Source organism: Gnatocerus cornutus, unplaced genomic scaffold, assembly GCF_029298725.1.
Source record: "Gnatocerus cornutus isolate USDA-ARS CGAHR unplaced genomic scaffold, icGnaCorn1.1 ctg00000023.1, whole genome shotgun sequence".
In the NCBI taxonomy this organism is placed as follows: domain Eukaryota; kingdom Metazoa; phylum Arthropoda; class Insecta; order Coleoptera; family Tenebrionidae; genus Gnatocerus; species Gnatocerus cornutus.
This window is the reverse complement of record NW_028275375.1, coordinates 2,714,122-2,740,365: the sequence shown is the minus strand read 5'-3', so window position 1 is coordinate 2,740,365 and position 26,244 is coordinate 2,714,122. Positions and strand designations below refer to the sequence as shown.

At 36.2% G+C, this 26,244-nt stretch overlaps 5 protein-coding genes across 17 annotated transcripts in view; 2 read left to right on the top strand and 3 right to left on the bottom strand.

Moving 5' to 3' along the window:
* The window catches only part of LOC148166361 (uncharacterized), a 31,198-nt gene extending 27,417 nt beyond the window's left edge, over positions 1 to 3,781 (top strand). For 2 of the 3 annotated variants that reach the window (XM_088049028.1, XM_088049029.1), the window contains 6 exons: positions 608 to 1,330; positions 1,376 to 2,223; positions 2,278 to 2,441; positions 2,489 to 2,879; positions 2,929 to 3,187; positions 3,234 to 3,781. In XM_088049028.1, coding sequence (XP_087905154.1) covers positions 608 to 1,330; positions 1,376 to 2,223; positions 2,278 to 2,441; positions 2,489 to 2,879; positions 2,929 to 3,187; positions 3,234 to 3,398 — 2,550 coding nt within the window. In that variant the 3' untranslated portion in view covers positions 3,399 to 3,781. Of the gene's footprint in view, positions 1 to 462; positions 559 to 607; positions 1,331 to 1,375; positions 2,224 to 2,277; positions 2,442 to 2,488; positions 2,880 to 2,928; positions 3,188 to 3,233 lie in introns of those variants that run through there. The other variant, XM_088049031.1, reaches the window with a different exon arrangement.
* Positions 3,782 to 6,016: 2,235 nt separating this feature from the next.
* On the top strand, positions 6,017 to 8,588 carry LOC148166360 (cytochrome P450 4C1-like). Its single transcript, XM_088048524.1, has 8 exons — positions 6,017 to 6,197; positions 6,242 to 6,436; positions 7,123 to 7,305; positions 7,352 to 7,421; positions 7,474 to 7,646; positions 7,693 to 7,856; positions 7,902 to 8,250; positions 8,300 to 8,588. The coding sequence occupies exons 1-8, from the start codon at positions 6,017 to 6,019 to the stop codon at positions 8,464 to 8,466; spliced, it is 1,482 nt and encodes a 493-aa protein (XP_087904650.1). The 3' UTR covers positions 8,467 to 8,588.
* Positions 8,589 to 11,137: 2,549 nt separating this feature from the next.
* On the bottom strand, positions 11,138 to 12,275 carry LOC148166359 (uncharacterized). Its single transcript, XM_088049133.1, has 5 exons — positions 12,089 to 12,275; positions 11,920 to 12,041; positions 11,645 to 11,873; positions 11,475 to 11,598; positions 11,138 to 11,427 (listed from the first exon to the last, which is right to left on the bottom strand). The coding sequence occupies exons 1-5, from the start codon at positions 12,132 to 12,134 to the stop codon at positions 11,217 to 11,219; spliced, it is 732 nt and encodes a 243-aa protein (XP_087905259.1). The 5' UTR covers positions 12,135 to 12,275; the 3' UTR covers positions 11,138 to 11,216.
* A 2,869-nt stretch (positions 12,276 to 15,144) lies between these two features.
* On the bottom strand, positions 15,145 to 20,816 carry LOC148166358 (uncharacterized). The gene is made up of 2 exons (XM_088049243.1): positions 20,652 to 20,816; positions 15,145 to 17,899 (listed from the first exon to the last, which is right to left on the bottom strand). Exons 1-2 carry the CDS (start codon positions 20,713 to 20,715, stop codon positions 15,396 to 15,398), a joined length of 2,568 nt encoding a protein of 855 aa, XP_087905369.1. The 5' UTR covers positions 20,716 to 20,816; the 3' UTR covers positions 15,145 to 15,395.
* Positions 20,817 to 20,914: 98 nt separating this feature from the next.
* LOC148166356 (proton channel OtopLc-like) overlaps positions 20,915 to 26,244 on the bottom strand; it is a 49,405-nt gene continuing 44,075 nt past the window's right edge. For 7 of the 11 annotated variants that reach the window (XM_088049382.1, XM_088049387.1, XM_088049384.1 and 4 more), the window contains 6 exons: positions 25,997 to 26,209; positions 25,725 to 25,946; positions 25,419 to 25,671; positions 23,048 to 23,329; positions 22,739 to 22,952; positions 20,915 to 22,692 (listed from right to left, as the gene is read on the bottom strand). In XM_088049382.1, the coding sequence (XP_087905508.1) occupies positions 22,384 to 22,692; positions 22,739 to 22,952; positions 23,048 to 23,329; positions 25,419 to 25,671; positions 25,725 to 25,946; positions 25,997 to 26,209 (1,493 nt within the window). In that variant the 3' untranslated portion in view covers positions 20,915 to 22,383. The remainder of the gene's footprint in view (positions 22,693 to 22,738; positions 22,953 to 23,047; positions 23,330 to 25,418; positions 25,672 to 25,724; positions 25,947 to 25,996; positions 26,210 to 26,244) is intronic. The other 4 variants (XM_088049383.1, XM_088049393.1, XM_088049390.1 and 1 more) reach the window with 3 other exon arrangements.

The window sequence follows — 26,244 nt, the reverse complement described above, 5'->3', positions numbered from 1 at the left end:
CCTGGTAGATGTCGCTTGTGTTGGTGTTAATTTGCATTTTAATGGTTCTTCGGCAATTCCAATGAAAGTTATCTTAATTTATCACTTCCCGTATTTGATGGGGCAGAAGAGAATTCTCAACAACCAATTAACATCAATGTTAGATTTAAAACCTGCAATTAGATATAATTGGCACATTTTTGCGGATTGGGAAAAAAGCCGAATTTTTCCCTTCTCACTCTTCACAGTATGCTTTGGAGTACCGCGGCTGTCTGAAGGCAATTAGAATGCGCTGTAACATCCGACTTATACATAATGCATCTTAATATGTGTTTATATTTATAAGGCAAGCGTTCAATTAAGGGGAATTCTTAACAAGAGTGCAGGTTTCCTACCTTTACACACTTGTCTGATTGGGTCTTCACAAGAAAGATACCATCTACGGGAATTGTTTATAATTCTATGTAGATGGCCGCGCGGTGCGGAATATCTATATTTTAATACACGCTCAGTATTGTTTCGTTCTTCGTTCCGGTAACTGCTCAAATGGTCGAGTTTGCGCTCAACACCACGGAAGCGGTTAACTTCCTACCGGTACCACCACAGTACTAATCGAATTTTGTTGTAGAACCACTCCGGAATGGTGCAGAGCCCTCACCAACAACTCGAGCAAAACTCGGTTTTTCGTGCAACGTACCACCCCACCCCTCAAGAGTACTACAACGGCCAAACTCCTCACTCCACTGGTGCGGTACCGAGGCAATCCTGGCATGGCGACCCCCCCAAACCGGCCCCTCGTCCATACCAAGACGAGTTTTCACAAAACACCCAACAAGTCACTGTACAAATTGAAGCGTCCAAGGAACAGAAGGATAAGAAGACAGTGGCGAAAACGTACCACACCATCAAGGACATTATTTCCAGCAGGTTTAAGAACAGTAATAAGGAAAACTCCGAAGACAAGACTGAAGAACCGGGTTTGAATAACGTCGCCGAGGAGCTGCGGCGGAGTCAACGGAATCTTGGGGATGAGGAGAAAAAGAGCGGCGAACAAGGCATATATGGGAAACCGCGCGTCGATCAGAATATTTCCCAGCACCAGTACAACCAACACATCATGCAGCAGCAGATGTTACAACAACATTACCAAGTGAATCAACAAATTAAAATGCAGCACACTATGTACCAACAACAGTTGATGCAAGCGCGAAGTCAAGAGGTGTTGTCACGACCGGACGAACCCATGTACTATCAAAACGCATATGGGGCGACGCCCCAGAGGGGTAGTAACAGGTTTCCGCCCGCCACCAACAGGGAGCAAGGGTACATGCAAGTCCAGCACCAGTCACCGGTGAGTTCGATTCAAAACCTCTTCAATTTTAACGTGTTTCTTTAGTTTACTAGTCCGAAGGATAAGGATGAGCGTCGGCAACCCATCGCAATGGAGCGCCGAAGCGCCCAACAAATCGAACGTGATAGTCAACGGCAGTTTGAGTCACGTCGTGCCGCGTCACAGCCCCAACTTGCGTACGAAGACGAGACGCGATCAGAAGTGCCTGATGGGCGACCTCAACCACAAGCAGCCCCCACACGGCGCGGTTCCCACGGGAATATCATGGAGGCGAGTCTACCATCAGCGCCGGATGGGGAGAAAGACAGCGATGATGGGGGCTTCCTCAAACGAAACAACTCAAAAGAACGGAAGTTAGACGAGAAGAAAGACCAGGAAGACGACAGTAAAGTCATGGAAACACTCCAAGGATCCCCGCGGAAGCGTTTGGAGGGAGAAATCGGGAAAATCGAAGGGGTGTATAACGTCGGCCAGCGATCTAAAGAGGAAGACAGAGGAAAGAAGAACGCGGGCTCGGCTGCCAGTTCGGATTACGACAAAACAGGACAGTCGTCTTCCAACGCTGATTCCGGAAGAGGAAGTGCTGCTTATAGCAGTGGGAGGAGACCTGGGGGAATTGATTTGGGGGAAAACCACAACGGGCAAAGGGAAAGTCACTATCGCGACCACGGACACGACTCTGAATGGGTCGATATCGTCGAAAACGAGTTGAGGAATATTTTGGAACCGAAGCTCCACGAGCTGTCGCTGCAAGGAAGTCGAGATGGAATCGCGAACTCCACTCTCAGCGAGAGCATTTCTTCGATGACTCCTCCTTTACCGCCTCTGTCACCTGGGGAGCAATCCTCGCCCAATATTACCCCCCGGAATTCGACGCGCTACAAACACAGCAGGTACGAAAATTGACTGTGATTCTAATCTCCAAATCTTGATTTTGAATCTTCCAGTTTGCCTTATGGGAGTAAACCGGATTATGAAGCCTACAACAGGTCGTCAAAACTCCACCCAAGTCGCGATGTTGGAGGAAACGCGCGTTGGACCAGCGGCTCTAACCAGAAGCACAAGAATCCGAAGAAGATTGATCACACCGCCGTGTTAAGAGGGAAACAAAGTACGTTTTCTCTTGTGAAAGAACAAACTTAACAATTCGTTTTGCAGTCTTCGGTCTGGACACCACCGACTTAACATCAACGACCACCAGATCTCTAGACCTGGAGTCCATGCTAGATGGTCAGAGCGACTCCGACGGCGATATCAGCACAACTGATGCTAGAGCCATCCGGAAACAACTCGAGGGTCTTGAAACCATGTACTCCGAGGTCCTCAAGCTTCTAGGGGTGAAAAAATACACCGGAAGATACCAACCGTCGGACCCCAGGTTCAGCAAACGGCGTTACGGAAGCATGTCATCCTTGCCATCGAGTTCTGTGAGCAGCCGTCCGATTAGAGACAAGCGACGTGCGCACGAAGACCGGAAAAAAGTCCGCGACATCAGAGGGATCAATAAGAGATTTCAGCGATTGGAATCTCACGTGGTGACTCTTGCAAGGTAAGGAAATTTGATGGTGGAAACTTCTTCTCTTCAGTGGTGTGTTTAGATCCGTTGCTCACTTATCGTCCGAAATGCGCACCCAGCATTTGATGATACAAGAAATGGAAAACATCAGAGGTGAAATCGCGGCTTTGAGAACTCAAACGAACATGTTAAATGTGCGATCTCAGTCAGCTTCCAGAGCTGTGAACACCTCGAAGGATTTACCAACTCTAGCGAATCCGACAAGGGTGAAAAAGCTCACGAAGTTTTTTGGAGATGAGCCGCCATTATTGAGATTGTTTTTAAGGAAATTGGGTTATGAGGTTCGTTTTTTAATGTTTGAGGCTTTGTTTTTAATTCTTTTTGTAGAAGTATGCAAACGTTTTCGAGAACGAACGAGTGGGAATGGTCGAACTGCCATATCTTAGTGAAGAACGACTTCAGAAAATGGGAGTACCTCTAGGACCACGGCTTAGGATCATGCAGGAAGCGCAGATTTCCGTTTGTAAAGACAACACATTGTGTATAGTATAGGAATGGTAGAATCAGACAATCATAGAAAATAAAAAATAGGTTTAGGTTTTGCATTAGAGGAAGTACTTTTTTAGGTTGTAATTTGTCTGGTTCATCGTGTTTGTAAATGGCGGCTCGTAAAAGACCTCGGGATTCTAGTTTAATTTTTTTATATTGTATATTTATTTTTATAACGAATTTTGTACATAAAAAAGTGAAGACATTGTAAGTTATTGCCACTTATACCAAAGATATTTTTATATCAAAAGAGCGATAAAAACTCGTTCGGTTTATTTTGAGGCTGAAGGCGTAATTCGGATGAGTTTTTATTTGACCGCTCAGTTTTTAGTTTAACATGTAATTTTGTAATGGGTTTTGTACTTAATAAAAGCTTGTATTTATTACTTATTATGTTATTCCCATACCACATATGTAACATGAGCGAACTTATGGGACAAAAAAAAAGGAAATATGACGATTTCTCCAAAATACCAAGTGATTGAAAAGGATATAATTTCGTAATGTGTGAAAAAAACTTAATTCAAGATTCAGAAAACGAAATGTATAACTGGTTATCGACCCTTCAAGGTTAGAATTCGTCGAATAAAAATTATTAGGAACTTCTATTTTCAATTTAATTTACATTGGTCCCACTGTTGAATTAATTGTCTAAGCTCTTTAGATTCTTTACATTTTCAATATTCTTCTTCAATTTTAATTTTTCTTTTCTTCTGTTATTTGTATCTGGATTATAGGGAACTTTGAATTCTTTGCATCCCGAATTTCACAAGTATTTAGATTTTCTAAAACTCTATAAATTTTTTTTATTCTCTTCGATTTTTAAATTTCTATAGATTTTTTAACTATATTCTAAATTATACTCCAAATATCATTTAATATTTTGTTTTTCTTCCAAATTCCGCTATTTTTGAGCATTCTTTTAAGATTTCAGACCGAAATAGAGAAAACTTTCTACTTTTCTCGATTTCTAATTCCACTGGATTTAGTGGCTTTCCGCGCAATTTTTTGAACTTTTTAGATCATCATTTTATTAAACGACTAAAATTGTGCTGATTTTCTGGATTCTCGAAAACCACAAATTCTTCATTCCTGTGAACTATTTAAAGTATATTGAGATTCGATTCAGAGTATTCGAATTCTCCCTTAGATTTGGTTGATTTTTGGATTTTTTATACCTTTTAGACGCTCCAAATTCTTTTTCAGACCTTTCAGATCCTTTATATCTTTGAGGAAATTACTAGTCGTGTATAAACTTTACCAAATTTCAAAATCATCAAGCGAAAGGCTCAAATTTTAAAAATTTTGAATGAATGACACTTTTTTGTGCATGATTTACCTAATTAGCTAAGAAATCGATCCAATAAACAACAGTTTTGAACATCCAGCCAATGAATGATAAGTTACGTTCGAATTGGTTGCTCGAGTGCGTGTTTTTTTTTTTTAAAACTTCTTTGATAAAGAGAATGCCAGCCAATCGCACGAATTCTTTTTTGGTTTTAATCCGATTTCATTCACATTCTTCATTTTGTTATGAGGAATGGATGGATCTTTAAATATAAATTTCTAAAAAGTGTTTCTTTTGCTTTAGAAATTTGTAAAAATTTGTAAATTTGTAAAAAAGTAACAGAATTTCCATTTTTTTAATCTTCAAAATTTACAATATTAAAAGCAAAGCATACAAAAAAATCACAAAATGTAGGTATATCGAAAATAAGCACCAATAAACAACAAATAAAAAAGAATCCACTGCAAACAACCCAAAAAAATATATCATTTCAAAAATTTATTGTCTGAACAGAGTCGAAATAAGTCTATAAAGCACCAAAATCGAAGTTTTTCTAAAATGTCAACAAAACTTTGGTTTGAAAGGCCTTAGAGATCTTTGCATGTTGGCAGTTGTGTTATCTTAGGGAGCGGAAGACAGATTTTAGAAATTTTTATTTTTAACTTTCTGTCTCGTGAGTTTGGTGAGTTCTAGCGTTTGCAATTTCTCCTAGACCCGTTTAAACTGGCAACAATAACTTTCAATTTTGAATTTAGTTAGGTACCTTAAGCATCATAGCAAGATCTAAACGTGTTTGAGCCTATTCATTTCTGATTCCCGAAATTTTCTCTGTATTTTGCACGTTTTTAAGTTTCCTGGATTTTGTAGCCATTCTCTCTACCATGTTTTCCAATAACCTTTACCTTTGACGATCCGATGTGACCTTGAAATCGATTTCACTAGATTGTGTCCGGAAAATTTCTGTCTAATTTAACCTTGCCAGTCGGTGACCTAGAAGATCTTTTGGCAATATTTTGATAAATTTATTAGTTTGCAATAAGTTGTAACAATAAAACATTTATTAACATTTTAAACAAATTCCAAATTTGCAAGAATTAATTGTATGACCGAGAGGTCGAGGCAAAATAACTCTGGTATTCCGGTACGATTGGTACCATTAGAATGAAGTCAATAACAAACGGAACTCAAATATTTGTTTTAATAATAAGGACAAAATTAATTCACTTCCTTTTTTCCTCTTTTAGTATTACCAAGGTGAATCTAAGATCTTGAATATTTAGTCCAGTATCCCAACATAATCTTTACAATTTGCTAGTGTTTCAAACGTATCAAGATGGACTTTTTGTTGTCTAATTTATCTCATTTACTACAATTATTTCTTGTGTTGTGCCTCATTCTTACCACTGTATACAACTGGAGAAGGCGATGGTTATACTACTACTCGACGAAATTTCCGGGACCATTTTCCTTGCCAGTTATTGGTACAGTGCAAGTTGCATTCGCTGGCCAAAAAGGTACGTTGAGTCACATGTTGTGACATCATTAATCTCGTTTTTAGAAATTTTTACAGTATTTGAGAGGCTAATCCGAACATGCCCCAAAGTGTGGAGAATTTGGATAGCTAACCAAATGTGCATCGTTTCGTCAAGACCTCAAGATGTGGAAGTTGTGCTAAACACGTCGGTGAACAAAGAGGATTTCTTGTTGTTTGACTATAATGAAGAGTGCATTAGTTCGATTTTCACATCACCCGGTAAGCTGGTTATTATTGCTCGCACTGTACAAATTTCACGTCTCTCTTGCAAATGCCGCCTGAGCTGGCGAGATGTGAAAAACCGCTTACTTGTCTCGGAGCTTAACTAGCTCCTTTTCAGTAATATGTCATTTGACTGACTTTCAAGTAAATAAACTGTTTATTAATGAATATAATTAAGATTTTTATCTACGACCATTTAGTTATTTGTTCATAACGTAGTTCGCTTGAACCCGTGTAGTAATGAACTCATTACGAGCTCTGATTGGCTGAAAGTCATTTAGTTATGAGCACTATAACCCAATGTTTCATTAATTTATCCAAGTACTCAATGAAAACAACTGTCAGATTTTATTTTGACAACTAAAAATTCCCAAAAGTCATTAAAGTTTGTGTATTTTGAAGAAGAAAATAGTGTTTCAACATGAATAGTAGTAGTGATAGTAGTTCTGGCGAATTAATGTGTACTCAGCTAGACATTGCAAAACCCTAACCTTTAATCCAAGGCTTGTGTCTACTTTTTAGTGGTCGTAGATAAACCATAGTATTACACTCGCATGTCATGGCCCTTATTTACTCGGTTGATGTACTCCATTCGCTCGCAGGCTCGCTCGTGTTGAAAAATCAACCTCGTAAATAAGACGTCTCATAACATGCTCATATAATAATATACTATAACATTGCAGTTGATGTGTGGAAAATGCACAGAAAAATAATAAATCCCAGTTTCAACCAACAAGTTATAAACTCGTTCACTGGGGTCTTCGCGAAATATGCACACGTCTTGACAAATAAATTAGAAGAGCATTATGAAAGTCCCATCGATATCCTACCAATAGTTTGGCGACAAACGTTAGATACGCTTTTTGGTAAGATTTCCTTCTATAAATCCCCATAATTTCGAGTTTTCTTTAGAAACACTAGCAGATGTAGATCCTGGCATTCTTGCCAAGAAAAATGACGACATTATAAAGATGATAGTAAGGTAAGTTATAACCTTCAAAAAAACAGTTTTTCTTTGGTTGTTTTTCTTTTAGATACGAGCAATTACTCACTGAGCGCTTTTTCAAAATCCACCTTCATTTGAATACAATTTGGAAGTTAAGTTCGTACGGTAAAGAAACCAAATCAATCATAGAAAAGAAGTTTGTTCATATAAGACAGTTGATCGATCTCCATCTTTCCACACACTTATCATTGGAGTCTCATGGTAAATATAACGACACTAAATCACCCGGTATTCAATTTCGTTTCAGATGACCCCCTTAGAGACAAGATATTCTTAAACAACTTGTCGAAAAACTTACCCTCGAAGGACGTCGAATCGGAAACTTTATTCATGTTCATTGCAGGGAGTGAAACAACAGCGATTACACTCAGCTCTGTTTTATTAATTCTGAGCATTTATCCAGAAATTCAGGTTAATTAATAAACAAATCAATCATTCATTCATTTGATTTTGTAGGAAAAATTGTACGAAGAGCAGTGTGCGATCTTCAGCGACCACACCTCAGATGTTACAGTAGAAGACGTCAACCGCATGGAATACTTAGAAAGAGTCATCAAAGAGACAATGCGTTTGTTACCACCGGCACCTTATGTCGCAAGAACTCCCAAAAAATTCATAAAATTGCAAGATCATACTATTCCAGCGGGCAGTGCTGTTATATTCCCGATCTGGAAGATCCACAAAGATCCAGAGTATTGGCCGGATCCGTTGAAATTTGATCCCGATCGATTTCTACCCAGTGAAGTTGCGAAACGACATCGGCTTGCATATTTGCCTTTTAGTTGGGGGCCTCGTAACTGCATAGGTTGGGGGTAAAGTGTGTGTGGTGGAAAAATACCGTGTGTTTGTTTTAGGTTTGAAATATGGAATGATGTCGATGAAAACGATGTTGTCTGTTATCGTTCGGAATTTGAGAGTGAGGCCGGGGAAGTACAAGTCTATCGAGGATATTGAAGTTGAGTTTCACTTTGTAGGGAAGGCGAAAGAAGGATATCAAGTTGCTTTCGAAAAAAGGAACTAATGGTATTTTAGTCATAGTTTGTCATCTGTAAATTACTTAGATAGTTTCATTTGTGATGTGTACCAAATAAATAAATTATGTATAGTAAGACACAACGAAAATAAAGACGAATTTAGGGTGAATTGGCGACTTTTATTGGTAAAAAAAAGCGTTATTATAGCTCATTCTACGCAGAATTTTACGCAAATTCCAAATCTGGTCTTGAAATTCACATAGGATAAATGACTAAGTTATAAGCCATTAGAGTTTGATTTCGTCAAATAAAACTTTATGACGAAAGTATGTCAAATTTCTGAGATAATTATCTCTCTTATTAAACGCTTAAAAGCACAGAAAAAACGTAAAACGTAAATTAATATGTAAAGTAAACTTACCCTACAGGCAGTGTCCGGATCAAGCTGCGACATCTCATCTCTGATTGGTTGCTCATGACATCATTTGCTCACCATCACTTGTGTTTCTGTTCACAAAACTCACTCACTTTCTCACAAAACTCACTCACTTTCTCACATAACGCACTCACTTTCTCACATAACTCACTCTTAGTTCAATATCTCACCCTAAGGTCTCCCAAGAACTCCGTCGTGTCTTCATGAGGAAATTTTTGAAATTTTGCGCGTTCACTACCGATACAAACGAAGCAACTGTCTTTGCACCGCGGAAAATCACTTTGGAAACACGAAGTGAGGAATGTTTCCGGTGAAAATAAAGCAAAACGGGGAAAAACCGGATATTACTAGTTAGGCAGTCGCTTGTCTTTAGGTTGTTTGTCAGGTATACCAACCCACACTGAATAATTTCCCTTTGATGTATGAACTGGGTTGTAAAAATTTCACTTTTCCCGGAAACTGCACTATTTTCGGTACTTCTATCACAGATAATAGAATGTTCAGGTAAAGACAAACAAATTAAAGCTCCATTTGATAATTGAAATTATTTTTGTTTGGTTAGTAACCTAAAAAACTCACTATAATTGACAGTTTTGGAACTAAAACCAGTAAAGGTGGTTTTGCATTCTTAAGGTCACTTTACACTGACATGGTCACCGAGATGTCAAATAGGTATTTTAAATTAATCCCATTGTTTTTTTTTGAAATGTTTATTCTTTTTCGGTTTCGGCGATTTAACATTTTATTTGCGTATATCCGCGGAATTCGAACGACTAGGTTAACCGATGGTGTCCGAACTGTTGCAGAACGCGGAATTTTCAGTTTCTTTCGAATTTTAGTGTAGAATTGTAAATTTCAGTGTTTCATAAAAGTGTTTTTGTGTTCTCAGACGTTTGGGCAATACTAATTCTCATCAAAATAGTGTGGAGAGAAAAATGTGGGGTTATGTTCATACGCTCAACAGATGGCGTCAACACAAATAATCTCCCACGGTCACTAGATAGAAATCATTTTGGTAAGTTTTTGTTCATGATGGTCTTACAAATTTTAGCTTATTTTGATATCAACAGGTCATTATAGGTTTTGTTCAAAGAAAGAAAAGTCTATTTTTAAAGAGCTTGCAATTATGACCTTAGGGTTAAACGTATTAATTTTATGATATCGTTTATGTGATTACTAGGAAAATATTGTTTATGTTCGATTTTATTTTATAATTATCTAGTAATTTAATGGGTAATCAATTCCTCAGCAGTTTATAACAGTAACTCTTTGAGATTGGATCAGTTCGTTGGCACCATTTTTGATAATTCCTATCTTCTTCCTTCCTGTAACTTTTTTTGTTGTTTGATTACTTTTTTGGTGTTGTTTCATTACATTTTTATTTGCAATGGACATATTTGCAAGAGTATCAACAACGTTTTACAGGTATTTTCTTGTATTATTGCCCCAATAAGTCCAACACCTGACTCATTTTAGACACTACGCCACAAAAATCAAAACCGTAGACCCCATCGAACTCAAACACTTCAACGAAATGGCTAAACAGTGGTGGGACAAATCCGGTCCTCTTGGCGCCCTTCATTCCTTCAACAATTGCAGAATCCCTTGGATGCAGAACCGTTTGAAAGACATTGGAATTATTCCTCAAGCATCTAATAATTTGGCAGGACTGTCATTTTTAGACGTAGGCTGCGGAGGTGGCATCCTCGCTGAAGGTTTATCTCGTCTAGGTTGTAAAACTGTTGGATTAGACGCCAGTCAAGAGCTCATCGACTTGGCAAAATGGCACGCTAAAGACCAAAATTTCCCCAATTTGCAATACACCTGTTCGACAATTCAAGACTTTGCTAAAGAGAATGAAGAGAAATTCGATGTGGTTGTTAGTTCGGAGGTCATAGAACACGTCACTGAAAAGGACGAGTTTGTTAGAGATTGCATTCGATGCTTGAAGCCTGGAGGATCGATTTTCATGACGACTCCAAACAAGACGTGGTTGTCGTTTTTTTGTGCTATTTTTATGTTGGAATATGTATTTAGAATCTTACCAAAAGGAACGCACAGATATGAGATGTTTATACATCTTAATGATCTGAAGGCATTTTTTGAAAGAGGTGAGTAAGAAGAGTTGGTTTGGAGGAGTGACCAGAGTTCTTTGTTGCAGAAAACTGCAAGACTGTGTACACTAGAGGGCTTATTTACGACGTGTTCAAAGATAAGTGGAATCTTATAAAAAACGAAAACATTTCATATGTCATCCATGCGGTTAAAAATAAGAAAACTGCTTGATATGAGAAATTATCTCTCAGTGTTTATTATTTTATACTAATACAATACATTCTGGTATAAAAGACTTTTTTGGTGTTACATAAGATCAGGATTTATATTCACAGGAGCGTAAGGCGCCAACAGAGTCAACAGATCCAAAGAATTCTCAGTAACCGAAGAGACGTACTCATCACACGGCTCCTTGATGGCTTCCACAAAAGATTTCGTCACCTTTTCAACCCGTTCGTCTTTAGGGCACTTTTTGCCAATTTTGGCCAGTAGACATGCCTCCCACTTCTCCAGTTGGCTGCAACAATGCATTAGTCGATTCCACAAAGACCTTCTTCAACTTACTCGCACGTGGCCTTCAGTCCAAACTTGTTGGAGTTGTAATCAAAACAATTAAGAAGTTCATCTTTGGTTTTGTCTGCTTGAACGGCTTTCACGCAATTTTGCACATAACTGCTGAATTGGGGGGCTAAAAGAGTTTGTAAGAAAGACTGAAAGGTGGGGGTGCAACTCACAGAAGAGGTACTCGTTGTTTTCGTAGGCGAAGTCTATGAGCGAGAAGGAGATGTCCAAGTCTAGTTGGGGCAAATCCTTGAATTCTTGAGGAAGGCAGTTTTCTAGTTCTTCCATGACTTCGTTGAAGCAGTTTTGTATGTTGTGTTTGAAGGTGTTTACTGGTGTTACAAACACTGGAGATTGTTGGGTGGTGACCATCAGGCATAAAGTGGCGTTGTCTAGAAGAGTCTAAGAAAAAAAAAATGTGTGGAAATGTTAAGAAGACTTAATTTACCTTGAAGTTTTCTGCGCTCCTCGAAGAGTTTTGGTAGCATTTCTCTTTCACCATGGTCATTGCAACTGCTTTCATTTTATTCATGTGATTAAGAATCTCAGTGTTGTTGGTGCAGTTTACATCTAAAACTCTTCAATTATAAGAAGAATTAATAATTAAACTCATTTACCGTAAAGAACCGATATGAAAACCGCACAAATTAAGAAGATCTTCATTTTTTTATGTTTCTGGTTCTGGTTCTGAGTTGAACTAGCGGAAGAGCTGCACTAACTTCAACCTAAGTATATTTTCCAACGTCTAATCTTTATAAATAAATTGGAGAATTGTCGTTGAGACTCAACGTCGCACTTGAAGGATATGAATCACGAGTTTAGATGGAAAAGGGCAATTATTTAATAATGGCAAGTGGAAAATTGTGGTTTTATCAAGAATTTAGTCCGACAAATAGAAATTAATTTGGGAACTAAAAACGTGACAATGGCAGCGAGCGCAAAAATTTTTAATGTAAATAATTTTTTATTTCGGTCCATTAAAACTCTTATTAAAGCATTACTATTAATTTTGTCTTTAAAGCACTGTTTTGTGAGTTGGATCTTCTGTCTACTGTAATAAATATAGTTTTTGCGGTCTAATTACTATTTATAGACGAAGTGAGGCCGATGAGTTCGCAAAAACGTTTTTAGTACCAATTTTTTAAATTCTAACCGTTGAATTTGCGCAAAATTTTTTTTGATTTTCGCACTTCAAAACGATGCGAAAACTTGAAAGTGGAGTGTCAAGGTGAAAATAATTGTCAAAACTCTCTCTTGAAGTTAATTTTACATCTTGCTGCGATGGTAGAAAAAGTCTTGTATACTATTCGTGCGAAATGGATGTCACGCACACGTCGTGTTGTCCAAACCATCTTTCTCCTAGTTTTTATGGATTTTTTTGGTTTATTTAAATTTTTTTATTTCTTTTTTGTTGTTTTAAATTAACATTCGTTCTGAATATAAAAAAAGAATAAAACGGAGACTTTTCCTTCTATAAATTAATATACAAAAAACAAATTGTGTCAATTCGAAACAATCCGTGTTCAACAATTAGGAAACTATTAAGAAATATTAGGAAACCCTTTGCGCCATCGTTTTTCTCGCGATTTTTACGTGAAAAATAGTTCTTTGATTTTCCAAAAGTCGAAAGTTGCAGCTTTTCGCAAAAATTCATGACTAAAACTATGCCAAATTGCTGATATCGATATCTCGCTTATTTTTTAGAGTAAACTTGAGTTATTATACATCAGTGAACGCATAATTTTCTGCAGATTCCAAATCTGGGATTAAAATTCAGATCCGACAACAAATAACTGAACTATGGCCGATCAAAGTTTCGGATAGTTGATTTTCATTTTTTCTCATTTTTCCCAATTTTCAAAATTAAATATCTCGGAAACTATTAGAGATATTGAGATGCGGTTTGCGCCATCGTTTTTCTCGGCTCATTTTACGTTAAAAAAAGTCCTTAAAAGCCCAAAATTCGATAGTCGATTTTTCGCGAAAAAAAATTGCGACTCAAACGACGAAAATTTTTCATTTTTTTTTATTTTTGGCCATAACTCGCAAACTATTTGTCCAATAGATCTCAAATTTGGCCAGTAGATAGATTTTAAGCACCTCTTTCGTCTGATGTATACTTTAATGCTATTAAAGGTCATCTTCATTTTGAAAACATTAATTGAAAATCACCCTAAAATGATGTGTTCAAAACAGTTTTTGGCCAATACCTCGTTTAATTATTAAGCAAACTCAACAAATTTAGGTGTCATTTTACGCAGAATTTCACGCTGAATCCAAAAATATGACAATTTTTTAAAATTTGTCAATAAATAACCGAGTTATGACCGTTTGAAATTTTGGGTTGTCTCCAGAGGGTCAAATTTTCGAAGGTTCGAAACAATTCATGCTCGATATCTCGGAAACTATTCCAGATATTGGAATGCGGTTTGCGGCATCGTTTTTCTCGCGATTTTTTACATAAGAAATCGTTTTTAGATTTTCCAATAGTCGAAATTTGCAAATTTTCGCGAAAATTCATTATTAAAACTATACCAAATTTCTCATATCGATATCTTGCTTATTTTTTAGAGTAAACTTGAGTTATTATACATCAGTGTACGCAGAATTTTACGCAGATTCCAAATCTGGGATTAAAATTCAGATCCGACAACAAATAACTGAGTTATGGCCGATCAAAGTTTCGGATAGTTGATTTTAATTTTTTCTCATTTTTCCCAATTTTCAAAGTTAAATATCTCGGAAACTATTAGAGATATTGAGATGCGGTTTGCGCCATCGTTTTTTTGCGGCTCATTTTACGTTAGAAAAAGTACTTAAAAGCCCAAAATTCGATAGTCGATTTTTCGCGAAAAAAAATTGCGACTCAAACGATGAAAATTTTTTATTTTTTTTTAATTTTTGGCCATAACTCGCAAACTATTTGACCTATAGATCTCAAATTTGGCCAGTAGATAGATTTTGAGCTTCTCTTTCGACTGATGTATAATTCAAAGCTATTAAACGTCGGTATCATTTTGAAAACATTGATTGAAAATTACCCTAAAATGACGTTTTCAAAACAGTTTTTGGCCAATGCCTCGTTTATTTATTAAGCAAACTCAACAGATTTGGGTCTCATTTTACGCAGAATTTTACGTTGAATTCAAAAACATGATAATTTTTTAATTTTTGTCAACAAATAAGCGAGTTATGGCCGTTTGAAATTTTGGGTTGTCGCCAGTGGGCCAAATTTTTGAAGGTTCGAAACAATTCGTGCTCGATATCTCGAAAACTATTGCAGATATTAAGATGGGGTTTGCACTATAGTTTTTCTCGCGATTTTTAACATAAGAAATAGTTCTTAAATTCTTTAAAAGTCGAAAGTTGCAGTTTTTCGCTAAAATTCATGACAAAATAAACTATGCCAAACTTCTGATATCGATATTTCGCTTGTTTTTTGGAGTAAACTGGAGTTATTATAGATCATTTTACGCAGAATTTTCCACCATAGATTCTCTATATTTTTTCCTTGTTTTTATGGAATTTTTTTAGATTTATTTTTTTTCTATTTCTTTTTTTATTGTTTTGAATTAACATTTTGTCTGAATATAAAAATGGAATAAAACGGGGTTTTTCCCTTCTATGAATTAATATACAAAAAAACAATTGTGTCAATTTAAAATTCGTTTATTTCAGTTTGCTTTTAACAATTTATTAGGACTATTGCATTTTCCTTTTAAAGCTCAATAACACTTGAAACAATTTTTCAGAAAATATCTACCATCGAAATTCTATATAAAATTACGTAATTTAAGGCATGTAAAACTTGAGCAATGTTTCCTAGCGAAACAATATTTTGTGTTAAGAGCGCAAATACAAAATTATGAGAACGTTTCGCTCGAATTCCGCACATAATTTTTTCGAGGCACTAATTGAGGCAAATCATGGTGTGGTTTCTTTTTGATCACCACGTTTCACTGGCTTTCTACCTTGCGTACCAGCATCCAATTTTTTCCAAATTTTATTCAACTTAGACAAAATCTTCTGTTCGTTCGTATCATTCATCATCTTATCGTAATGACCCCTTATTTTATCAAAACAGATTTTATTGATTTGTTTCGGAAAATTCCGCTTCTCCACGCATTTCTGCACCTCTAATGCTTCAGGATCCCATTTATAAACGAATTGGTCGTCTTTATTCACGTAGAAATTGACGATGTACGTTTCTTCAAGAACATTAGGGAACAAGAGGGGACTTGGCAGGATTCTCTTGAGGCACTGAACACTATAAATGTGCTTTTCAACGAAGGCAATAAACGCAATCACGTTCTTCAGCGCGTTGACTTCTGATCGTTTTTCAAACTTATCAATATCTCTGATTGCTACTCCGGTCCAGAAATTTATAATAACGACGGACATGCTCATGGCAAACAGAAAAAAGAGAAGATAGCCCCCGAATGAAGTCCTTTCGAAGTCAACTTCACTGACGTTGATCTCTCCAATAGTCATGAAGTACGACATGAAGACAGAACGATAAAGAAACGCGAAAAATCTGTGGTCTTCGAACATTATGTGGAATCCAGCAGCAAAAGCGATCATCAAAAGCGAGAAGAAGAGCAAGAGACTGATGAAGGTCCTGAAGACCATTTGTAACATGACAGACCAATGGGCGAGTTTCGGGTGGTACCCGGCGGTCAGAAGAAACACAATTGCCATTTCAATGAAGACAAACGCGCGGAATTCCGTCAAGCAGAAGCTGCCAACTAAACTAATCATCAAGAGGATTTCGCCGTACTCGTGCAGAGTTGTCGTCTTGGTACGACAGAACGACATTAGCTCCTGTAGGACGTTTTTCTGTCGGAGGAAAACCCAAGATTTTAAGACGATGTTAGCTAAACTGAAGCAGAAACAAACAACGCGTTCGCTGGGAGAAGAATACGGAAATCTATAGAAGAAAACACTAAGAATCAGGAAGAGGAGTGCTTGAAACCCGAGGATTCCCCAAAAGTAGTTCTTCACTTTAAACCACTTTAACATGACGAAGGTGTGAATCAGAGGATGTGCAAGAAGGTGCTCCAAGTGGTTGTACCTGCCAACGAGGGAGATGACGTCAACTTCCGTTAAATTACCATCCGTCAATCGCCGGAAACGGAACTTCATCGTGTACTCCGTCGAGTTGAAATCAATGAAGTGTCGCGTGTCGAAGACCAAGCAGGAGTCTAAGTACGTGTTCAAATCAGTGGGGTTGAGAATATCCAAAGGACACTTCCCCACGTTGTTTGGAACAGTCAAAGACACGTCCGGGCGCTTCAGGAGCTTGAAGATGGCGTTCTTGTGGCACAGCCGGATTGCGTAGTACAAAGGAGTGTTACCACTTTTTTTGAAGACAAAAGTGGGATCTAACTTGTCTGATTCCAACATAATCCCGAAGAACTCGCGTTTCATGGAGTGTCCTCTCCATCGTACGAAATTGGTAAACTGGTTGTCAGTGATAATCGTCGTCTTCCAGGTGATAAGCATTTTAAAGATATCCGGGTAGTTGTTGCGCGCTGCCATCTCCAAAGGAGTCATGGGGTTAACTTCAGTCACCTTATTGGGATTAGCGCCGTTCTTGAGGAGGAAATTGACCACCGGCGCCATGTTGCGAGACTTGTTGACCGCGTACTGTAAAAGAGTGTTTTCGCCATTGTCGCAATTGGCGAAATGTTGAATCTTCTTGTAATTTAAAAATAGTTGGATTTTTTCTTTCGCGATCCAAAAGAACAGCTTTGGTTTGATGTCCAATCTGCTGAACCGGTAGGTCCTGTTGATGCGCAATTCTTTTTGAATGAAGTCTTTCGTGAGGGTTTCTTCAGGTTCGCAAATTCCTTTGTCTATTAGGAGTTTCCCAACTTGCTTAAGAGTGTCTAAAGTACTCTCGTCTTTCGTCTTCTTAAATAGTATAGCAACATGGTCAATCGCAAATCTTCCACTGGCGTCATTTTTATTGACATCCACTCCTGCCTGCACCAAACTGTTGAAACACTTCAGAAAATCTCCATTGCTAACATCGGCGTACTTTAACGTGAAAATGATAACAGAATCCGAGTACCTCGTTTGATTTACATCTTCAAGACAACTTTGCTTGATTATTTCGTTTAGTCTTTCGATATTCAGAGTCGCTGCGGCAAAAAATAACGCTTCTTTGTTGTTACATCCGCATTCTTCATAACACACGTTTAACAATGAAGATATAATTGAAGTTTTGAAGTTTGTTTTACATGTTTGTTTCGAAAATAGAGTACTGCATTCGCTTTCAAGGACGAGTTTGAGTGCTTCCACTTTTTCTAGGATTGTGTGTTTGGACAGGAGTTTTCGGAGCTCGGCTGGTTTTTTGTCGCATGCTGAGTTGACGCTTTGGATCAGCTTGTAGAGATGTAGAAGTTTTTCTTGATCTTCGGTTTTATCTAGAAAGATGGTTAATTAATTTATTTGAACGGTTTTTGTTTGAGTTTTTGTTTTTTTAGTAAATGGTCGCTTGAGGCATTTGTTCATAATATTTATTGTCAAAAAAGTGTCATGTCCAAGTCTGGGCTTGCAATTTACATCCGACAACAAATAACTGAGTTATAACCGATTATATTTTCGGAGAGTCGAAAATTTGATCCGGTCGAATAAAACTTTATGACTAAAACTATGCCAAATTTCTGATATCGATATCTCGCTTAATTTTTAGAGTAAACTTAAGTTATTATACATCAGTGTACGCAGAATGTTCCGCAGATTCCAAATCTGGGATTGAAATTCAGATCCGATAACAAATAACTGAGTTATGGCCGATCAAAGTTTCGGAAAGTTGATTTTCATTTTTTCTCATTTTTCGTAATTTTTAAAGTTAAATATCTCGGAAACTATTAGAGATATTGAGATGCGGTTTGCACCATTGTTTTTCTCGGCTCATTTTACGTTATAAAATGTGTCCAAAAGCCCAAAATTCGATAGTCGATTTTTCGCGAAAAAAAAATCCGACTCAAACGATGAAATTTTTTCATTTTTTTTATTTTTGCCCATAACTCGTAAACTATTTGTCCGATAGATCTCAAATTTGGCCAGTAGATAGATTTTGAGCTTCTCTTTCGACTGATGTATAATTCAATGCTATTAATTGTCGTTTTCATTTTAAAAACATTGATTGAAAATCACCCTAAAATAAAGTTTTCAAAACACTTTTTGGCCAATACCTCGTTTATTTATTAAGCAAACTCAACAAATTTGGGTCTCATTTTACGCAGAATGTCACGCTAAATCCAAAAACATAAAAATTTTTGAATTTTTGTCAACAAATAACTGAGTTATGGTCGTTTGAATGTTTGGGTTGTCGCCAGAGGGCCAAATTTTTGAAGGTTCAAAACAATTCGTGCTCGATATCTCGGAAACTATTTGAGATATTGAGATGCGGTTTGTGCCACCGTTTTTCTCGCGATTTTTTACATAAGAAATATTTCTTTGTTTTGTCTACAGTCGAAATTTGCAAATTTTCGCAAAAATTCATGCCTTAAACTATGCCACATTTCTGATATCGATTATTATTTTTCAGAGTAAACTAAAGTTATTATGTTATACATCAGTGTACGCAGAATTTTCCGCAGATTCCAAATCTGGGATTGAAATTCAGATCCGACAACAAATAACTGAGTTATGACCGATCAAAGTTTCGGAAAGTTGATTTTCATTTTTTCTCATTTTTCCTAATTTTCAAAGTTGAATATCTCGGAAACTATTAGAGATATTGAGATGCGGTTTGCGCCATTGTTTTTCTCGGCGCATTTTACGTTAGAAAAAGTTCTCAAAAGCCCAAAATTCAATAGTCGATTTTTCGCGAAAAAAAATTCTGACTCAAACGATGAAAATTTTTCATTTTTTTTATTTTTGGCCATAACTCGTAAACTATTTGTCCAATAGATCTCAAATTTGGCCAGTGGATAGATTTTGAGCTTCTCTTTCGACTGATGTGTAATTGAATGCTATTAGTCGTCGTTTTCATTTTGAAAACATTGATTGAAAATCACCTTAAAATGAAGTTTTCAAAACAGTTTTTGGTTTTAAATACCTCGTTTATTTATTAAGCAAACTCAACGAATATGGGTCTCATTTTACGCAAAATTTTACGCTGAATTTAAAAACATGATAATTTTTTAATTTTTGTCAACAAATAACCGAGTTATGGCCGTTTGAAATTTTGGGTTTTTGCCAGAGGGCCAAATTTTCGAAGGTTCGAAACAATTTATGCTCGATATCTCAGAAACTATTTCAGATATTGAGATGGGGTTTGCGCCATCGTTTTTCTCGCAATTTTTTGCATAAAAAATTGTTCTTAGATTTTCCAAAAGTCGATAGTTAGAGTTTTTCGCGAAAATTCTGTTCTGAGGTCGATATCTTGCTTATTTTTTTGATCAGACTTGCTTTATTTAGCTTATTGTACGCAGAATTTCGCGCAGAATTCAGAACTGTGCCATATTTTTACGTACGACACTAGACAACCGAATTAAAGACGTTTAAAGTTGCAGATAGAAAATTTTTAGTTCCGAAATATTGTGTGATTCATTAAATTTCCATTTGCAGTTGGCTTTGAGAAAAAAATTCATGTCATAACTAAAACCATTACAGTAGTTTCGACTTAATATTTGCGAGATTTGCTAGTTATCGAACAAGAAGTCAACGCACGTCCAAAATACACGGCCTACCTAGAATGTAAATTTAATGAATCACACGATATATAAAGCTCTATTTCTCCGAAACTAAGGCAGAGCCAAAGATGTGTTTTTTACCATCGATATTCTCGCGCTTTCTGACTTTAGATGAGCAAACGAACATACAAAATAAATTGTAATTTCTCTCTATTTTTCGATTTCAACTCTATATGTGAATTTTATTTCTTTATCATACTTTCGAGCCTTTGGTTCTTTGAAATTATCCTTTTAACTCTTCTTTTAATGTCCACTGAATTTACTAATAACTTGACCTCGATACAGTTGCGTGACCGTCCAGTCGATTTTTTTTTTACAAAATCGTTACTACTAGTGCCCAAACAAAAGGAATTTTTTAATAAAAATAGAAGAGAAAAATCTGCATTTTTATTTGTGTACCACTCTACCCTTTACTAGAGACGAAAATATTTGTGGACTGCATGCAATTGCGCAACTATAAAAGGATAAATACCTTCAAGCTCTTCGATATCCACATACGTTTCTGTTCCATATTTCAAATCGTTTAATATTGTCATTGTGCCATCATTTTGATATTTTTTTCGTGGAAAACAATAAATAGTGTTCCTGAAAAACGTGAACTATCGTGACTAATTTTCTGTTATTACGTCCAGTCCGGTTTCAGTCCAATCGATTTTAGCACGGGTGTCCTAGCGCATGCACTAAATCAGTGATTAAAATGATAATGGATAAAAAAGAGTATAAATAAAACGAACATTATATTTTCGCACTTTTATTATTCTAAATAAATAAACAATGTAAATTTTAATAAAATGGCTGGTTACGCTATATACTCGTGTTTATTTCGGTAAATGACACACAACGTACTAAAATATGAAATGTAAGAAGATCTGTGTTAATGAAGAAATAATGAATAATATCAAGCATTCAACATATTTAAAATGTAATGGGTAAAACGTTGAACATTTAGAGAAAACGGCAGTGTTGAGTACGATCCAAGCCCATCTACACAGTAGTAGTTTTAAAGATTATCGACTTAATTGGACATTTGAGCGTAAGTACCTACTACACATCACGACCTTACTTGAATCTCATTAAATTTTTCTCCACAATAGAAATAAATACATTATGATTTAAAATATATACATTTATATGAGTATATTCTCCAATATCTAGCTCTATCTATAACATTACTTATAAATATGTAATATTAATGTTATATATTTTTACGGTGATATAACACAGATTTCACAAGACAGTAATGTAGTACATGTAAAATTTTGATGAGAATTATGACTGATTTCTCTCAACTTAACGCTAAATGGAATCACATTTTCAACGATTATTATTTGCTCTTCTAAGTCGAGACCTTGCTCTAATTTTAAGGTTGTACCGAAAGGTTGGTCATTTCTTACATTACAAATCAAACTAATCACTAAATGTGAGACGACGGGAACGAAATGTGGGGATGTTTAAGTCTTTTAGTTTAACATTGAGGTGGTCCACAGAAATTACAAGCAGTACATTTTAATATCTATGTGGCGGTACAAAAGTAAAATGTGTGAAATTGTAAATATCGTTCTGGTAACAAATTCCCTTTCAAACAAATCACATAAAATTCCACCAATATGGTTTGATTTTTTTGTTATATACACACACATATACCAACATCTAACTAGACTACATTTCAATATTATTAGTAGCGCTCGCTTGAAATTTTATAAAAATGTTGGAATTATGTTTATTTTAAAGTCTATAAGAACAGTTCCGCGGGGAAATACCGCAATATTCCCCCCCGGCACTGCAGTCAACTAGTCTAGTTACACTAAAACAGTAATCTGTAACACTGATCTACCGGGTCCTTATAAAAGAATGTAATGTGCCGCCTCTCGGTGAACCCCACTAAATCGGTCAGTATTTGAGGTAAGTGGCACTTTTATATTCGTTTATAAAAACCCTGTTTTTATGGTGGATGGGTCTGTTCTTTTAAGTAGCAAAATGTCTACGAGTCTAAGTACTTTGGTTTCATTATAAACATGTGCGTGTAACGGGGAGTCCCCAAGCAAAAACAACGTGAAGAAATAAAATACACAAAAAAAAACAACAAAAACAAAATTTTGCCTACTTTAGATGAGCAAAACCATCAGACTTTCTCATTATAAACCTCTGAAGGGAGTGTGTTTGTTAGCTGATCCCTTGGGACAACATAAATGCTACTTAAAGAATTACTCAAGTCTCGCTTTATAACTAGTCTTCCAGATCTCCGCCAGTGTGACGGCGGAGTGGAATCTATGGAAAATACACAGGGGCAGGGTGAAACGCTGAACGATGGCCCAAGCTAAGAACCCATAAAACTTCAATTGAACGGGATTCGCTTTCACTTTTTGCATCTCGAAAGTGTAGATAATCCACATGGTGACGTTGCAGATGAGCAAGAACGTGACGACTTGTCTTCCGGGTTTGGATCGGTCGTGCTCCGGGAGGTGGACACGTCGGCGCGACACGTCGGCGATGAAGAGCAGTTGGAGGATGACCTAAACAAACTGTTAACTCTTTCTTCCTTAAGACACCAAGTCGTACCTGTAGAACGGAGAGAACTCCGGTGATCATCACCAACAAATTGGATTCGTTGGTGAAGGCGTTCAAGTGCCCCGCAATGACACTGAACACCGCGTAGATGAACAAACCGAAAGCCGAGACGCGCAGGAGGATGTCGTTGAGATCACTTTGTTCTTCGGTTTTAAACTTGAGCGACTGTACCCTGCAATTTAGGCGTGTTGGCGTCAGGTGCATTCTTGTGTGAGAAATGAATGATGAGCGGCAAACAAAAACAAAGCATGAAATGAAGAAGCAAAATTGTTAGTGTCTGCGTTGGTGAGGGCTACTAACCTTATAAATCCGATTATGATGGCGATGATGCTCAGCACCATGATAACACAGTGAGAGACGTCTGCAAGGTAGATGGCAACGAGCTTGTAGTGGTCCTGGTAGATGAGCACGAAGAAGAGAATCAAGCAGATCATGGAGCACACTAAAAGGAGTAATCCGAAGAATAAGCCCTTGGAGGCTCCGACGCAGTCGACGCGGCCTTGTTGAGCGTGCGCTAGGGCGACGGCTCGGCGGGATAACATCACTTCCAAGCGGTGCTCGAGGTCTTCCTGGGTCACGTATCTGGAAGAGCACCCGCTTCGTGTCAAGTCCAGAGAAATTTGATCAAAAATGACCACAAAAATTATTTCAGTTTTGAAGTTTGACAGAAAAAAAATTCTTAAGAGTTCATAAATTTTTTATTAAAAAATTGAAATTTTATTCGAAAATTTCAAAATTAAATACATTTAATTAAGAAAAATTCTGTAAATTTTTGGAAATTTCTTTCTTTCTGTCGTCAAACAGACTAAAATCTACACAAAAATAAACAAATTTCAAAAATCAATATCAATCAATCAAAAAGCAAATATTTTATTCGACAACATCAAAATTAAATACATTTTAAAAATTTGTGTTTTTTTTAACTATGTGGATTTTTGAAAATTTCTTTCTTTCAGTCGTCAAACAGAAAAATCTACACTAAAATCATGAAATTTCTTGAAAATGAAGTGTTTATAAAAAAATAGAAATTTTTCTCTATAATATCAAAATTGAATACCCTTTCAAACTTGTATTTTTCTTAACTCTATAGAATATAAGAAATTTCTTTTTTCTGTCGTCAAACAGACTAAAATCTACACGAAAATGACCAAATTTCTTAATACAGAAGAATTTATAAAAAAGTAGAAATTTTATTCAAAAATATCAAAATTGTGTACATTTTAAAAATTCCTCATTTTCTTAATTCTGTGAATTTTTGAAATTTTTTTTCTTTCAGTCGTCAAACGGACTAAACTCTGCACGAAAGTGATGAAATTTCTTGATAATAAAGTGTTTATAAAAAATTTAAATTTTATTCTAAAATATCAAAATTGAATATCCTTTAAAATTTGTATTTTTCTTAACTCTGTGGTATTTAGGAAATTTTTTTCTTTCTGTCGTCAAACAGACTAAAATCTACACGAAAATGACCAAATTTCTTAATACAGAAGTGTTTACCAAAAAGTATAAATTATATTCAAAAATATTAAAATTAAATACATTTTAAAAATTCCTCATTTTCTTAATTCTGTGATTTTTTGGAAATTTCTTCCTTTCAGTCGTCAAGCGGACTAAACTCTGCACGAAAATGATAAAATTTCTTGATAATGAAGTGTTCGTTTATTCTAAAATATCAAAATTGAATATCCTTTAAAATTCGTATTTTTCTTAATTCTGTGGAATTAAGGAAATTTCGTTCTTTCTGTCGTCAGACTAAAATCTACACGAAAATGACCAAATTTCTTGATAATGAAGTGTTTATCAAAAAGTAGAATTTTTATTCAAAAATATCAAAATTGAATAAATTTGAAAATTCATATTTTTCTTAACTCTGTGAATTTTTGGAAATTTCTTTCTTTCTGTCGTCAAATAGACTAAAGTCTACACGAAAATGACCCAATTTCTTTATGTGTTTATCAAGTGTTTATCAAAAAGTAGAAAATTCATTAAAAAATTTCAAATTTAACTACATTTTAAATTTCGTATTTTTTCACTCTGTGGATTTTTGGAAATTTCTTTTTTTTTTGTCGTCAAACAGACCAAAATCTATACAAAATCTACCAAAATTCTTGCTATTAAAGTGTTGTTGAAATTTTATTTGAAAACATCAGAATTAAATACATTTTAAAATACGTACTCGTATTTTTCTTAAGTCTGTGGATTTTTGGAAAATTCTTTTCTTTTGTCGTCAAACAGACTAAAATCAACACAAAAATTACCAAATTTCTTGATAATAAAGTGTTTATCAAAAAGTAAAAATGTAAAATTCGTATTTTTTAATTGTCTGGATTTTTGTAATTTTTTTTCTTTTTGACGTCAGACAGACCAAAATCTACACGAAAATGACCAAATTTCTTGATAAAGAAGTGTTCAATAAAAAATATAAATTTTATTAGAAAATGCCAAAATAGTTACAAATTAAAAAAGGAAAGTATTTGATTTAATTTGAAACATTTTTTTCTTGTTCTTTTTTTGTTCTAAAATAAATGGTTTGAAGATAAATGAGGACAGCAATTTTTGGAGGTGTTTACCCCAATCTTAAGGGATGAAACTACCACGTTAGGTGAGAAAACTTTTGTCTGTCAAGCTTCAAAACTTGGGATTTAAAACTCATTTTCCCTGTAGGTAGTACCTTGGATTCCGCCCAATATGCTTCCACATGACGTAAATAACCGCCGCTCCGATCAACGAATATTCGATAATAAACGGATACAAATACGGTGCAGATTCTTGTACTATCGTCCCCATGATGTTAACTCGTTCGCAGCTCAAAGGATGAGTTACATTTCCAGTTGCATTGGTCGCATTCAACGCGCTAAAAGCTTGAGGGATAATATCATCAATGAACTCCGATCCGTTAAAAGTGTTAATTGGTTCTTCAGCGACTAAAAACAAAGAGGAATTAATGAACGCTGCTTCTAAGTACCTGCAAACCCACCGTTAACCACATTGTTAGTATCAAAGTTATTGAAGCTTCTGAAATCAAAGAAATTGCGTTGAGGAGTGGAAGCAGTACTAGTGGTAGGAGCAAGAGTAGTTGTTACAGCTCTCCAGAACCTAGTGGTGGCTGTTGTGGTAGTAGACGGCGTTGTAGTAGGAGTGTTATGAAACATTCGCCACATGGTCGTCGGTATGATTCTCGTAGGATTTGTGAACACACCTTTAGAGTTAGTAGAGTTAGTACCACCAAGAAAGACATGCAAGACTTACGTCTATAGCTGGTGGTAGTTGGCAGAGTGGTAGCTAATCTATGCAAAGTAGTCGCAGCAGTGCTAGTCGACGTTTTAAGCACACTTCTTAACGTCGAAGTAACAAGAGGTGCTGTAGTGATAGCAGCTGCTGTTGTAGTGATAATGTCTGGCACTGCAACGTTGCTGCCTAACACCGTGTTTGCATTGCGCAAATTGTGCATACGTACGCTTTCTGCAATATTTACAAAGCGATGATGAAGTTGTTAG

Coding starts and splice junctions, on each gene's coding strand:
- LOC148166360 (XM_088048524.1), top strand. CDS start 6,017: ATGGACTTTTTGTTGTCTAATTTATCTCATTTACTACAATTATTTCTT. Junction 7,306..7,351: donor AACGTTAGATACGCTTTTTG/GTAAGATTTCCT, acceptor AGTTTTCTTTAG/AAACACTAGCAGATGTAGAT. Junction 7,647..7,692: donor CTTATCATTGGAGTCTCATG/GTAAATATAACG, acceptor ATTTCGTTTCAG/ATGACCCCCTTAGAGACAAG.
- LOC148166358 (XM_088049243.1), bottom strand. CDS start 20,715: ATGACAATATTAAACGATTTGAAATATGGAACAGAAACGTATGTGGAT. Junction 17,900..20,651: donor GGATATCGAAGAGCTTGAAG/GTATTTATCCTT, acceptor CCATCTTTCTAG/ATAAAACCGAAGATCAAGAA.
- LOC148166359 (XM_088049133.1), bottom strand. CDS start 12,134: ATGAAGATCTTCTTAATTTGTGCGGTTTTCATATCGGTTCTTTACG. Junction 11,599..11,644: donor AAACAACGAGTACCTCTTCT/GTGAGTTGCACC, acceptor AAACTCTTTTAG/CCCCCCAATTCAGCAGTTAT. Junction 11,428..11,474: donor GGACTGAAGGCCACGTGCGA/GTAAGTTGAAGA, acceptor GCATTGTTGCAG/CCAACTGGAGAAGTGGGAGG.